The sequence below is a fragment of the Filicampus tigris genome, chromosome 1 (assembly GCF_054856515.1).
Source record: "Filicampus tigris isolate MCC_2025a chromosome 1, RoL_Ftig_1.0, whole genome shotgun sequence".
Classification (NCBI taxonomy): domain Eukaryota; kingdom Metazoa; phylum Chordata; class Actinopteri; order Syngnathiformes; family Syngnathidae; genus Filicampus; species Filicampus tigris.
In genome coordinates this window covers 34,997,003-35,013,277 of record NC_141217.1, presented here as the reverse complement: position 1 = coordinate 35,013,277, position 16,275 = coordinate 34,997,003, and the positions used below count along the sequence as shown (strand labels likewise).

The following is a 16,275-nucleotide window of genomic DNA, read 5'->3' as shown; positions in this document are numbered from 1 at the left end:
CAATTACATTGCATAGGTTAAAGGTCACATTAATGAAGTCATGTTTGTAAAAGATTTATCTCTCAGTCTCATCTTTTTTATTTCACAAAAACCTAGCATTGGAACATGGGTGTGTAGACTTTATAGCCAATTATATGATAAAGACTCAATGTGCATTTGCATTCGTTTTTTTTCCTTAAATTGATGGTGATAGCATACAACATCAAGAAATCACAAAATTGCACACTGAGCAATCAATGATTTTAAATCTTGAAGTTATTGAGATTTACCTGTTGTGTATGAATAGAACATTAGGGACATAATTCATGAGATATTGAAAAAAAAACAAGGAAAGCAGTTGTACCGGTTAAATAAATGATTTATTTAGGTCACTATGCACAATCTATACAGATCAAAGCAATAATTGACCACCAGAATCCATAAATTGTTATAATAATTTCCTGTGAGAGTCACAATAGAGAACATAATGTTATATGTACAATGGAAGACATTGACACGAAAAAAAAACAAAAAAACTCTTCATTTGGCGTGAAGAAAAAAATTGACATCAAACCAAAACAACTAGAATCATAGACACGTTTGTTACATTTGGTTCAACCGTTAAAAACTAGATCATATTCATGTCACTATTGCATAATATACCATTGGGTTAGGTCTGTCAACAAGGCAATTTATTTTTATATTAAAATATTTAGCTTTTAGACAGTGAAGGAGAAAGCATACAATACACTGTAAAACCCTTTTACAGAAATACCGTATATACACAGTACAAGTAAAATCTAGATTTATTACCGGTAATTCTCTGTACTCTCAGAAGAATAGTTTTCACTTTAAACTCTGTCTATTTACACCATATTCACATCCGGGTAGTTAATAAATACAAACACCAGTACCGTCAAGGTATACAGCTCGAATGTCATTCGACAAGGTTAAAACCTGTCACGAGCTCATTGATACTTTGGGGCCTGATACTCAGGTTCACAAGCTCTATAGTACCCTGAAAAGTGTGGAGGTGGATTCGGCACATGTGTATGACGCCGTGGAGGACTTGACATCTAATGTTAACCGCTTTAAGACTGGAACGGGTGGGGATGACAAAAAATTGGGAATGGATCAGATGTAGTGACGGGCTTAAAAGTGTGATTCACTGTTAAACCGATGTGACAATTGTGTCAGAAGCTAAAGCAGGCAATGAACACTAACGCAACAAAGATGTTATTATCATTTTAGGATGCAGCGCAAACAACCGGATGTGGCGTGATTCGTGGTGTTAATTAACATTGATGCTAACGCAAAGATGAATGTTGTGCATAGACCGTACAGTACGTTGGTGATCAGATGCAGTTCTTATTACAAGCCAGTGCAGCATCTCATCCATCCTAAAGCTCTTTCCGATACAATAATTACATATTGTCGCTTTAATTTCATCTCTAGCTTTAGTTCTTTCGACTAGTGGTTCTCAAACTTGGTGGGTCCAAGTACACGATACCGGGAGGAGGCGGTGGGGAAATTTTAAGGACTTCAAAAAAGTCACTTTGCCATTTCCAGTTGAAATTTACTGTCAAAGTAAGCATAAGACAAGGACGAGTACAAGTTGCCGGGAACATTTGCATTGAGTGTTCGGGCCAGAGAGCACATGCAAATAAACAAACAAGCCAATTGACTACCACTGAGGGCTGTGCCTTTCCAACGTGCAAAAGAGCTCTCATGCAGGTAATGCGTTTGTGTGAATGACTATTCAAGATGTGGCGTTTACACACCTGTTCGTACAAGTCCTCTCCCCGCCACTTCAGCGATTTTAAACAGATATTTGAGCCTTTTTCCTTTTATGATTTATTAACAATGTTCACGGGTTAGTAGTGTGACCTGCTCTAATGTTTAAACATCCCCCCCCCCAAAAAAAATCACAACGCAATGTTTTTAATATTAAGAAATGAAAAAAAAAAAAAAAACAGCCAGCCGACAAAGTCAAATCCTTTTTTTTTCTTCCTCTATTGTTTTTTTATAAACGGCTCAATTTTAACTCACGGAAGGGTTAAAAAAAGGTTTTGACATTTGTTTCCATTATAAAATATTAACGATTAATAATTTGTCCAATAATAATAATAATAAATACCTCTTTTTCTTACTAACATTTGAACGTTTAAAACATGAGAAATGTGAGCAAATGTTAATGATGAGGTTTACAGCTTTAAAACATACAGTATAATCATTGTAAAGGAAAAAAAAAAAAGTTTCCTACTTCGCGGATTTCACCTATCGCGGGTTATTTTTGGAAAGTAACCCCCGCGATAAACGAGAGACCACTGTAATTGGGGGAAAAAAAGAGGAAATGACCAAAGAGGAAATGAGTGGAGGACATGAACAAAAACAAAGTGGGATCAAATTCATTATTTCAAATGTACCCAATACAAAATGGTCGCTACAGTTTGGCCACAAGCTTTCGCTATTTCACCCATGTGAAACTATGAATGTGGTCATGGCTAAGAAGTGTTGGAAAACTCAATGTGTGTATATATGTCTGTGTGTATATATATACTGTATATATACTGTATAATCTCCATCAATGGTCAGTGCGCCATCTACCGGGGAAACGCGGGCACCGCAGCGACAAGATGAAATTGAATGATTTTTTTTTTTTTTTTTTTTTTTTTAGTTGGACAAGTTCGGCGGGCCTGATTAAAAAAAAAAAAAAAAGACGTTCATGACCCGCGGGCGGTAGTTTGCCCATGCCTGTATTAGTCCCTCCCCATAGATAGGTATGGACGTTTTAAATGACAACGACAATGTATTTTAAAAGAATTTTGCTGCCGACCACCGTTTGAGAACCACCGCTTTCACTTCCTTTTAACTTTCCACACGGCAGATTCCCCCCCCCCCCCCGAGAGTTTCCATGGTGTGTCCAGATGTTTCAGCCTCTCCAGTCTAGCCCCACTAAACAACACACTCGTGTAGCGTTCTGTGGCATCATAGCAAGGTGGGGGGGCCTTGCATGCGTGGCGCAAACATCAGGCTATAGAACTTTATATATTTAGAAATATATTTTCCTACGTTTGGATAAAAAAATAAGTCTTGTGAGAATAAATAGCAAATTAAGAAAATACTTTGAATGTACTTTTCTGCAACAATACTACTTTCCCGAGTGAATAACAATATAGAAGTTCAGACATACGGCAATAGAATACTTTTATCTTATTTCATTGAAAACAGAGAACAATATAGACATGTAAGGCATCGGGTGGGACCCATTTAACATTCGTTCTCAAGAAATAAATAAAGTCGTCAGATATAATTCTGTACTCAGTGTACTTATCACACGCCTGGTAGTCAGGTTTCATGGTAACAGTGTTCACTGACTGAGTTGTTGCTCCATTACACACACACGCACGCACGCACACACTCTAGCTAATTCCCAACATGCATAAATGGTGGCCTACTTTAGACATGCGCGCGTGTGCGTGTGTCTTTTCATGTAGCATCGAGGTTTGCATTCCATCTCTTGGGGTAGCAGAGGTAAAAGGGGGTCACGATCATTAGGACAGTTGACTGCTTCAATCTGCAAGAAAAACAAGAAATAAAAAGACATTTTACAAACAAAACAAAAAAAAAGAATTCAATGAAATAAAACACCAAAGGATGGAGACCAAATTGTGCGCCATCAAAGCTACTTAGAATATGTCAGTTTTTTTTTTGTTTTTTTTTGCAATGTCCATTTACATGACAGAGAGATGTGGCAAAGTTGCCGTTATCAGCGGCGACACCGCACGCCGGTTGAGTCCTCGGGGGGAAGCACGCAAATGATAGCAAGCGGGGGGGGGGGGGGGGGGGGAACGCTCGGAAGCATTTCTGCAACGGTCATAATTACATAATCCGGGATGGAGAGCGATGGGGGAAGGGCAGGGGGATCTTGTCGGAATGCTGTGTTGCTATGGCCACCAACTGAACAGAGGACGACTAATTACAAGGTGGTACCCGATGAAGTGTTTGAATTATGGTGTGGAACACTAAATCTACAAACAAGGGAAGACATATCTTTGTTTGGTTGTAAAAAATAAACAACTGAAGCAATGCGGTTGCACAAGTGTACACACCCTCTCCTAACTGGGGACTGACTGTGTTCAGAGTTTAAGTGCCTCCTATTAACCCCAAATAAACCTCATACATTCTAAAAGCCTTTTCCTGACATTTTTGCTTCCCGAACAGAAATTTTTTTTTGGTACCGCATTGACTCCTATTTCAATCTGTTCATAATCCCCTGCACCTAGTCCAAGGCCGCAGGTCCAGCTGTAGAAAAACAGCTCCAATATTCAACCATTCCTTGATGGTAAAAATGTTTATCATTCACAACTACAAGATGTTATAAACAAGCTCGTATCCAGACATGCTTTGATTCCATAGTAGGCAGCATCTGATCAAGGCCTGCTGTCTTAATCTGTCCCGCAGAGGATGTAATCTCATCTGGAGCCGAGGCTGGCCACGCACTAATCGAGCAGCTAACGCGTCTATCTGGAACATCCCAGCCTAGTTTATCCTGCCACGCACACACACACACACACATATATATATGCACAGAGACTGGAAAATGTGACACACTTTGCCTGCTGTGTTTATATATGACATGGTTGTTTCCTACAGTATACGCTATCAGGTGACGCGGCCATAATGCGTTTGGATACGCATGTGTGCAGCACGTGTCTTTGTCAGCACACGTCCATTTTTTTGTTTTTGTTTTTTTTTTTGCTGTCAAAGGGGTTGGCGGGTGGGTGACAATGCAACTCACACTCTTGCTAGTGCGTTTCAGTTGCAAACCAAATTAACTATCGGGATGGCTTCAAACGCACAAGTGTTTGCATGTGATGCAAAGGTCGTCAATTTGCATATGAGCGCTCACATTCTTCAGCCCTGTAGTTTGATCAGCCCTGAACCCTCATGGTGTTCATCTTATTTCCTCTTAAAAATGAAAAAAATAAATAGAATAAAATAAAACTAGGTCCGGACCGCCTATCCGCCTATGACGGACGCCCATTTTGTAGGTGATAAACAATTGAAAAAAAAAAATGAAAAAAAATAGTCAGACTAAGCATAGTTGAAAGGCCATTTTTTCCCGTCTATGTATGTCTTTTTTTTTTTTTTAGACCCTCTTTTACCCTTACGCAGTGTTTTTCAAACTGTGTGCCGCGGCACGCTGGTATGCCGCGAGATATTGTCAGGTGTGCTGTGGCAAATAATCTAATTTGTGTGCCTGTGCCGTCTAGCGACTGGCAGCGTAATCCTGCCTTTACTACATTGTAGTACTCTTCCACACCAGCAGGTGGTGGCAGCAGCGGCAGGTAGCCAATTGTCTTTGTTTAGAGACAAACGAATTAGTGACGCATGTTCATCCAAACAAGGTAACAGGCCCATGTTTCAGACTGAGTATCAATATGAAACATTATAAAATACTTTTTTCTTTGTGTTTATTTAATTCCTATTCAAGACGTTATAATATAACGTCATTCTTCAATGTTAAAAAATGCTTATATAAACAATATAACACTTATCTTGTTAAAATAACCTTTTTTTCCCCCCACAATTCCAGCTGCTGGTGTGCCGCGGGATTTTTTCAATTAAATAAATTTTGAAAGTTTGAAAAACACTGCCCTAACGTTTGAATGTTAATTTTTTTTTTAAAAATAAAGTTCTTGGGATTGAATGGCTGGACTGTGAAAAAGACAAGTAAATTCGTCAATAGCAGTGAATGAGTTAAATAAAGGAAAATCCATCATTGTCCTTATATAATGAAATGTGTTGCACAAAAATCGGACAATTATGCCTAAATACAAGATTCAAAATAAAACGTTTTTTAAATTTGCAATGTATTTTAATTAAAAGATGAATACAACTGAATTGTAACTAGCACACATACTATACTGGATTAATTAAAATAATAAAAAAATAAAATCCAGTACAGTACATTATGCACAGTTTGAACATTTAATGAATTGATTTTTCTCGCATACCACTAGAATTACTGTAATGTTATAAACAAACTCCAGTTTGGGATCATTTTGTGTGGACTTGTGCGTCTGAAGTGGCTTATCCATCGCTAGTCTGTAAAGCAAAACTTCCTGTTTACATACATTCTTGTGATCAATTAGAGAAGCAACTTTTCTTCACTTTGTGTTTACACATTCTGGTACACTTGAATTTTTCACTGAGTGAACAGAACACTAAACAAACCGGGGGGGGACAGACTTTGTTTACAAACCATCACCTGAGACGAGACGGCGCTGAGAGCGCCGACTCTAGATGTGGACGCGCCCTTGAAGTGATTCACGCTTACGTTAGGTCTGGTCGAAACTAATTGATGTGATTGCTCTGCTTGTGAGTTCATTTGGTCAAGTGTGAAAGGTGATGAGCTGTTTTTACACCCTGAGGCCTTCTGGATGAGCTGGTCTTGGTCCGCTTGCAAGCTAACGTTGGAGCAGCTAACTGCTAATCGGAACCCTTGCTCTTTTCTGTCTTTCCTGCTCAAATTTGAACGCTACACAAGGCAAACGCATGGACCAGCGTTAAAACCGACCGTAGCCATCTAAGATCTCTTAAACGTGTGCAACGTGTATCCAGTACGGAATGTGCAGTGAAGCGTGCCTGCCGATGGATCAGTGAGATGACGTCACTAGCCATTCTAGTGGATATCTACTGGGTGAGCGGCGTTGGAACGAGAGACGGGGGATTCAGGAGGAAATGGACGCGAATGTTGCTCATCTTCCAGATGATTTCCATAATGCGGACGGTCATGCTCTCTTTGGCCTGTAGGCGTGCCAGATGGCGTCCCTGTCACTACCACAGCAGAGCGAGTGTGTGTGTGTACTTATACGCCAGTGTTGACGTGAGCCGGCCAATGGTTGCAATGACAGTATTTGAATGAGTGTGAAGGTAAAAGCGTTGGTGGAGGTGTTTAAGCCCATCTCTTGCCCTCCGGGGTTTGGGGGGGGTGCGGTTTGGCCATCTGCCACAAGCACAGCTCATCACGTTTCCACAAAACGGGTCAGTTACTTCATGTCAACAAAACGGATTGGAACAGTACCCTCAGTGTGTGGAAGGCATGATGTCATCTATTAGAAACATTTGGCTGTGGGAATTCATGACATTTATGCATTGTATTATTTTCATCTACTGTACGTTTCATTAGTGCAGCGCCGCAGTTAGTCAGTTTGACGGGACAACCACCAGAAATTGCAATTCAAGGTTTATTGCGTGGGACAAATACCTTTGGAGACCTCCTGTGCAACTTATTATTCTTTGAATAAGGAGCGAAACAGATGGCAGCCAAATCCAACACATATGCCACCATGTGATAACTCCATTAAGGTCACCATCGCAGTACTACTTGAGCAACCGGAAACAAGCGGGATGACGCGTTGGAAGGGAGCTAGTTGACCAGAAGCCGCGACCAGACAGCTGAATTTGCTAATTCAATCATTTGTTGTTGTATTACGGGATGGAATTGTTGCTTAATAACCACGGATATAAGTTGAGTCACTTGCTTTTGAGTCCAATACAATCCCTCGGCAACACGTAAATGCTATTATGTTATATTATACTATTTCATTAACTAGCGTGTAATTCCAATTAGCGCATACTGAAGAGTGTATGCAGCTACGTAGTTGGCGGGTAGTGGGGCACAACTTTGCTTGTCACTAAATAAATCACACTTGTTAGACTCCCGTTTGAAGGTAAGTTGTTTAAATGCAGCACTTTTACCAACCTCAAGATTTGATCATGTGATCAGAACAGGACATTCCTGTGAATAAATACAACAGAAACTTAGAAAAAAATCTTTTTAACAGAAAAATAAATTTTAACCTGATTAGTCGATTAAGATAGACAAATGCTTGGGGTTAATCACTTTAATCTTATTTTAGATGATTTGATTTGATTTGATTTATTATTTTAATTATTTATTCATTCATGATTTATTTCATTTATGTCAATAACATTTTTTTTTTCACTTTCTGCAATGCTTTTTAATGTTTCATGTAAAGCACCTTGAATTTGTTCTACAAATAAACTTGCCTTGCCTAATCAACAGGTTGCATACTTGACTGTAAAAAGAACCTATAGCTACACACCTACCGAAGCTACGACGTGTCCGCATCATTCCCATCCACACTAATCATCAGCAAAAATGCTTGATGGGTGCCGGAGTCTAACGTGACATCTACAAGTGAGAAAGCCCGAGCAGTGTTGAACCTGGCTCCATTTTACCCAGCGGTAGGATGGAATATTTGCCAAACTAGCCATTAAGTCTGCCCACCCCAGTGAGTGTTTGGTGGCTAAAGAGCAACCGTCCATTCTCCTTGCCTTTCTGCAAAGCATGCAATACTCTGCGGCGGCCCCTCCCACCTCTGCTTGTCTCACTTCTTCTAAGTGAAGGGCCTAATGAGGCAGAAGGGCAGGGTTTTGCACGCGTCTTCTTGTCCCATTATGCATACATTCATACGCTCTTGCATCACATCAGCCAAGCAGCAAAACAAGTGATTCTTTGAACATCGCAGACATGAATAGGAAAAAAAAAAAAAAAAAAAAAAAGAGCTTCATTCACGTGCTTGGAAATCGAAATGTTAGTCCTCATTTTGTTGGTGCAACAAGTACATATATTCTTGATCACTGAAAGAGTGAACATTATATTCATTTACCCTAACATCTGTATCATCATCAAGTTGATGCTGCATTAAGTCTTGAAGCAGCGTCCATCCGTCATGGAGCACAGGGCACAATTAATTCAAACCAAGCTCATTTGCCCTAAAATCTTTTTCTGCCATGCCCGAAAACGCGACAAGATTAGCCCTGGCTGAATAGGAAAGTAGTAATTGGTGTTGAAGTAATAGATCTTAACTGAGAGACACACTTTGGAAGACAGGAAGGAGCTAAGTTTATCCTGTGTCGTTGCGCAATGTGCTCCCAGTACCTTATTTTCAGAATCAAAATGATCTATAAGCCATTTATTTTAATCGGAATGTTGTAAGATGAGTTTGAAATGATATTCAAAGGGCCTGTATCATGCTATTTTAAGATTTCCGTAGTTAACGATGGGCATATACTATATAGGATTATAGTTCGTTGCTGTCCTGTAAAAAAACTGAAGTCCATTTTTTTCATGTTTACGTGAATGGGGTTTCCACGTTACAGACAGCCCTACAACGTGAATTTTTTTTTTTCCAAAAATGGACATACATGTTTTTCATAGGACAGCGACGATATATTACCTTTGGCACAATGGAGATTTAATTACTCATAAAATATGAGCTATTTTATGGGGTATTTTTTCTAAACGGGAAGTAAGACGCCTGACTCACTAAAGCGTATGCCCTTCCCAGACTAAAAAAAGACTCCTGAAAGTTTGTTACAGCATACATAATGCCTTTTGTGTCATACTACCTTGGCCCATTCAGTCCTACCGCTCTTGCATTATTCAGTGGAAGCGAACCATCTCGCCATGACACAGTTCAGGGAATAAGTCAACACTCTAAATGAGAAATGGGCAAATTGTAAGTCAGGTCCAACTTCAGCTGTAACTGGTTTCATTTATCTTAGTTTGATTAATTCAATCAACTAACTCATCTCAAATTGCACCAGGTACAATGCTCTGGTTTTATGGCATCTTGCAGTTTAATGACATAACAACAACAGCTATGCTAGCTACAAGAACTACGAGTGAAATCAAAGGCAATTCCTGTTGCGCGTTTCTTGCTTAGAAAGCAATCAGGAATATTGTAACAGCCAATTACCTGAAAGCCGCATAGCAACACAACCGCTTTGTTGTTTCCCCCTCTTGCCTTCAAGGACAGTCATTCACTTATGCCAGATCTCACATGTCAGCTCTCAAAGCGCCACGCGCTGTCTCCGACCTTTGAGTGCTCGCGGAAACATGTGAGCTCACGGTGCACGGAGCTCAAATTTCACGACAACATTTTGGCCCTCTCCGTTTCCAACGGACGCTTGCCTGTTTTGTTCATTGAGATATTTCGGTATCGATCATATGGTGAGGAGTCCATCGAGGTCACATTGATGAGCAACACATATTTAATGCCTATCTCACTGCAAAACAACCGCCGGAAATAATGATTACGAGTGCGACAAAGTCCGCTATCAATGAGGCGTTCGCCGTCATTCTCACTATTATATTGCCATTTTAAAGGGTCGCCCTTGATGAAAAATAACCTTTAAAATAACCTTTTTTGTCAAAGTCACCTTTGACAAAAAAAAAAAAAACATTCTTAGAAATAAGGTACAAACTGTACTGTGAGTGAAAGTGTTTGCAGGCTGCATGCGCAGTGGCGTCACGCTCACGCGCAGGGTTGTTTACTTGCTCTATTCTCGGGCCGGTCATGTTCCACAGCAGCCTCACGTTGCCTTCACTTAATGGGGGCAAATGATAGGATTGAACCACTTGGTTTACATGGTTTGTAATTGAGAAAATACATAAAGGTGCAGAAACGGCAATCGCACGCCTCTCGCTTTGTCATTAAACCTCTTTTTACTTCTAACATACTCTGACCACAAAAAAAGAAATCACAACAGGAAGAGTAATGCATCATTTGAATGCAGGCACGCGAGGATGGCCACATGTTAACTAGTCGAAAAGAGGGGTTAAAAAGAAAACCCAAGTCATTATTTTCACAAGCCATTAGGGGCGTGGCATCTCTCCGGTAAAAGAGTATGATGCGATGACTTTCTTGTTGTCGTTTCATACGAATGAACGTGTGGCATTCCGTTCCAAGATACAATTAAGGACAATTCGCTACATATGTCGACGTATTTTAAAGTGGAACGATTCGATTCAGTTTGATTCAATACGCTCTCATCTTTTAAATAAAAAACCCTTCCCCGGTTCAAATCGCTTTTTGTTACACCTCTACAAGTCATAGAAATCAAGGTGTTTAATTAACTATGACCAGGTTTTTACTAAGGATTTTTTTTTTTTTTACATGACTTTCACGATAACTATAATAAGAATGATAATATGGTTACATAATATCACGATATAAATAGATAACAATTGTTATCATGTATCACCATTTGCTGTAATTAATTCATACCATGTACAAGGTCAGGAGAATTTGTATTGCCTTCTGATGATAAAGAAGTTAAAATCTAATTGAGTTATTCACATTCGCTTTTGGATATGTAAATAAGTGAAAAAATAAACTCAGTAGCACACCCAAAGACAGCATATTGACCATGTACGTGAAATCAACAGACTATTTCAAGTGCACGTTTACCACCGTCATTAATCATATAACTGTTGTGAATTCCAGGTAATAAATAAAAGTGATCAATTGTTGCAGGGGAAAAAAAAAAAAAAGTCTCACCTTTGGCAGTAGTCGCAGACTCCTTGAAGCCCAAGCAGACATATGGCGTGCTGTGTAATCCATTGATACCCTGTTTGCAGCTGCTAACTGGTTTGAAGCCAACCAGCTCATCACGTTTGTTGTCCAGCAGGTTCAAGGCAATGTAGTTGTTGAGTCCGTTCGGATAAGCGGCCGAGCCCCGGCGGTTTACGGGGCTGCCGTACTCCTCGTCGGAGCCCTCGCTGCTCCGCGAGATGTTCTCCACGGAGCTGTGCCTCTTCCCGGTCTCACCGCGGGCAAACGAAGGGAGGACGGGCATCACGGTGGCCGTGGAGGAGAAGGTCTCAGAGCTGTGGCGTCTACGTCCTTGCGGATTGGCGCGGATCACCTTGGCGGAGCAGTCGGGGTCCAGCACGGATGACGGGGCAGCCCCGAGGAGGAAGACACCAATTCCTTCTGGGACAGCCGGCTCTTCCAATGAATGCCTTCTCCCTCTGCTTCTCTGACTATTAGAGCAGTTTACAAAAAAAAAAAAACACCTTAAATTCAATATTATAAGACATCAATACCGCTACAAAGGAGAGACACATATCATTAGATACATAGATTACAATTTGCCACCTATTCAAATTTGCATTCCAGTGAGAAGCATTACAATACAAGAATAATTACCCACAAGCCTTTGTTTGAAATCCACGACTTCCTCTATTGATTAGTCAGTTACTTACCCTAAAATGCTGAACTTCCTTGAGCTTGTGGTCAAAAGTGAATAAACTACAATTAATGGTATTAAAAAAAAAAAAAGCAAAAAAAGAAACATGAATACGCACATACCTTGTTATTTGAGGAACGAGCTGAGGGGGTGAGCTTGTCATCCCAAATGTCATCTGTGTATAGTCATTTTGCCCGTCTTCGCCTTCACTTGGTTCTTTGTGCCCATCCAAACGGTACACCGCATCCTCCTCTGAGCTGGGACACAAGGAGAGATCCGGGAGCGCCTCCGGGTGTTCCGCAGCAAGAGCGTCCACCTCCTTGGGCCGCCGCAGGGCCATCTCAAGTTTGACGTAAGGAGTCAGACGGGGCCTTCTGGAACCCTCGTCGCAAGAACGGAGTGACGGCGACTGGCTCTCCGCGGACTCGGTCGAAGGCGGAGAGATTCGAGCGCCGCTGAAGTCAATGTTAATGTATTCTCCGGGGCTGCGGGGCTCGCCGGGCAAGGGGTACTCATGCATGCTTGGTAGGGTCCTGAGAGTTTCCAGGGACAGCCTGTTGGGCCTGCCGAGCCTCCCCCTGTGGGTCAGGCAGGGAGCCCGACTTTGTCTGGCCGCGGAAGCTGTCGAAGGGCTCAGCGGCGAGTCCTGAGCGGCGGCAGGCTGCATGACGGAATAGCAGTCCATATCTGCTGCCCTCTGCCTCGAACTTTGAGGGCTCATCAACACATACTGGTTGCTGTCGTCATTGTTGGAAGCTTGGACTTTAGCGGGGAGGGAGCTGGGCTGGTACGCCGGCCTCGCGGATGTCGCTTCTCCCGCCATTAAACCCGTGTAGTAGTCAGGGGGGGTCTGGAGTGCAGGTGGGTTTCCGGGTGACATGTTCATGTATTCCCCGTGCCTGTCCGGGCTCTCCGCAGAGGACTTGGAGCCACACCACATTCGCATGTAGCCGTTGTCCTCCAGGGAGATGCTGGAGGGGGAGCCGGTTTTGTAACCCCTACCGGTGGCCCCGCGAGGGTGCACCCTGGGGTTGACAATCTGCTTCGGTGCAGAGACGCACATGGGGCTCATGGGCACGTAGTTGTCCACCTTGCCGGATTGCGTCGCCACGCCTGGAGTCATGGGCATGTAGCCATCGTCACCAAGGTTACTGTTCGAGCTTCTGGAAGAGCCAATTTCTATGTCTCCGTAATCTTCGGGGTAGCAGACTTTAGGTGAGGCGGAGTGAGAGTTGTGTCCGTCGCGGGCCCGGATGAGCGTGTACTCATCCAGGGAAGCGGACGACAGCGGCGCCACTGCTTTCTGTTGACGGGGCGTGGTGAGGGAGTGAGTTCGCTTCCTGTACGCCATATCCGTCGCCACCCCTTCGCCACCTGCCCTGGACCTGGCGCCCACCATTAGCATGTAGCCACAAGGGTCGCTCATGTCACGGGACGAAGGGGTGCTCGACAGGGAGTCGGGGGTGTCGCTGCGGGTGAGGGGGAGGAACTTTGCTTCAACTGGACTGCAGCTGTAATCGTCGCACAGCAAGAAGCCGGCGTCGCCGAGAGACCCGCCGCAACCGAAAGGTTGCCCGGCCTTGTTGGGAGTGGAGAGATTATGTCCGGGTGACATGCTGATGGGGCTGGAGGCGACGGGAGGGGAGTTGGAACCCGGCATGGACAGGCTGTGATGCAAGTTGGAGGACGACTCGAGCATCCTGCAGGTGCGTCCGTCGCTCAGAGTGTTGGACCTGCTGAGTTGGGCGCCAGCATTCGGGCTGGCGGGTCTTCCATTCACGGGCATTGACATGGACACGGGCCGTGAGACACCCCCGTCGCCCTCGCTGGAGGTTCTCACCCGGCAGGATGTCAACTTCTTCCCTGGTGATGTGGCGGTCGCGCTGGCTGTTCTGGATCTCCTCACCAGGCCCGTCTGACTCGGGGGCAAGTTATTGAGGTTGCGGCGCGTGGGCACCGATATGGGGGTGGTGCCGGCTGACTGACTTTTGCTTCTGGGCCTGAACTCGGAGAGCTCCTTCATGGCCTTCATGGCTTCCAAGATGGTCTCGTGGATGTTCTGGGCCACCACAGAGTCCTCCGCCTGCATCCAGAACTCCCCAGCCCCGGTTACTGCTGATCGCCCTACCTCGATGAAGAAAAAGCTGTCTGAGTGGCCGCATCTCCTGATGTTCATGAGTTGTAAACACACCGCGGCTGTCTCGGAGTTCAGCTTGACAAAACTGATGGTTCGGCTGGACAAACAAAGCCTATAAACTCCCGTGAGGTTCTTCACCTGACCCAGACCTTTGGATTTTAAATTGACCTGCCATACCTCCTTGTATTCCGCCGTCGCCGGAGTAACGAGTCCATAGTTGGCCTCTTCAAAGCCGACGAGGGAGGAGGTGGAAGCGGGGCTGTCGTACACCCTGCCCTCGGCGAGTAGGTCGGTCAGAACCACGTACCAGCTCTCCTGATCCTGCTCGCTGTCCGCGGCCACGGCGAAGTACTCGTCCTTGGTGTAGAGGGCGATCAGGTGTTTGTGTTTGGCGTCTGCCCGCTTGTTGACGCAGAGGCAGGAGTCCAAACTTATCATCCGTTTAGCGGCGCCCTTGTTACGCCATTTCTTCTCACTCTCGTAGTACTCCAGCCGAGCCGGCGAGCGGTCGGCGGGCTCCCTCAGCACGAAAAAGCGCCTGTGTCCGTGTTTCTGCTTCCTCAAGTAGCCGCACTTCTTTACGCCATTGACGCCATTAGATAACAGGTGTCCCGCCGCCCCTGGAGGACTTGCCATCTCTCGTCACCGAGCACCACAATGCGCTCAATTTGGAAAAAAAAAAAAAAGCCGAATTAAAGATAATACGACGGCACTTTCATTTAATCCATTTCAGACGTGTCCGCTGTGTTCAAAGTAAAAAACGTGCGGCGAAGAGAACTGTAGGACTGATCAGGTTGTGGAGAAAAACAACATGTGACGCGCTGCTCTAAAACCACAGGAGAACACTGAGTCATAGGGGGGCGTGCCTGTCAATCAACCAGCTCCGAGGCCGTCTATTGGCTGTCTCGATCATTCAAACACGGAAAGCCCTGCCCCTTGTACTTACCTCTTTTTGCGGAGACAAACAAGATACGTTGACGACCACTGAAACATCTATTTCTTCCAAACACAGTGAAAGGTCTGCCACAAGATAGCTACATCCATTGAAAGTCATTCAAAAATGTGCATATTTGTGTTGAGACTTTGATGACTAAGGATTTGCAACATTAACGCTGGCTTGTTGGTGTGCATTTAGCATGCACTACCACTTGTAAACAACCCCGACCTCCCAATTGTTATATAAGCGTAGTCGTGGCGTATTTTTATCCCCGTGATTCTTCCTCTCATCTCGTTTCAGTGCAACACATCACATTTTACACTCCCGGCCAGCAAAGGGTTTATCGGTGACTGCATTTAAGTGTATCTCAATGCAAACCTAGAGGAAGAACGAACGTAGAATAGTTCGAAACGTTAAAAAACGCCACTTGACAAGAGTAAATAGTTATGGTCTTGTCTTGCGTATCATGCGTCATAAACGCTATTGCTGTACAAAACATCAGAGGGAGGATGACTTCAGCAAACGTGTCAAAGGGTTCAGTCAGCGTACTGTACTGGTAACAGCAATGTGCGGGAATGCTGCCATCTTCTGGCCTTTTAGCTACACTCTGTCCAAGTGAAGAACTCGAGAGAATGTTGGATACATTCATATTATTTAAAGATAATGGAAAACAATTGTCTTATTTCCACGATTATTATTATGACATGTACCGTTCATGATTGACCTGCATTTTTCTAATAATGTTCCTCATGCCAGAACAAATTATGGACAGTTCTCACAATGTGCTTACAGACACTTAAATAAGAATGACACAACTACTGGTCATCAACGCACACTACTAAACGAACTCACAACCCCATTCGCATGCTAGCCCCAAACACCACACTGTGCTGCACACTCCGTTTCGAGCCACATGTGAAAAAGTGCATTAAGTCACAAGAACTTCACACAAGAATGTTATACAAAGTATGCAAATTAGCAGAGCTGGGCATTTTACAGAAATTTCGCGGTCCGTTTATCGCCTTCCGCCAACAGCCGGGGTACCCTTCAGCCCCCCCGTTTATCCGCCATTTTGTCTGGCCGGACCAAATAGTAATCTCTATAGGCCGGTCCGACTATCATTTCAAACGGGCTTCCGTTAGCGTTTCCGACT

At 43.6% G+C, this 16,275-nt stretch overlaps 1 protein-coding gene across 1 annotated transcript; it reads right to left on the bottom strand.

Annotated features, from left to right (window-relative positions):
* Positions 1 to 337: 337 nt before the first annotated feature.
* Positions 338 to 16,275, bottom strand: LOC147153793 (insulin receptor substrate 2-like). Its single transcript, XM_086036347.1, has 3 exons — positions 12,171 to 16,275; positions 11,358 to 11,842; positions 338 to 3,556 (listed from the first exon to the last, which is right to left on the bottom strand). The coding sequence occupies exons 1-3, from the start codon at positions 14,819 to 14,821 to the stop codon at positions 3,552 to 3,554; spliced, it is 3,141 nt and encodes a 1,046-aa protein (XP_085892473.1). The 5' UTR covers positions 14,822 to 16,275; the 3' UTR covers positions 338 to 3,551.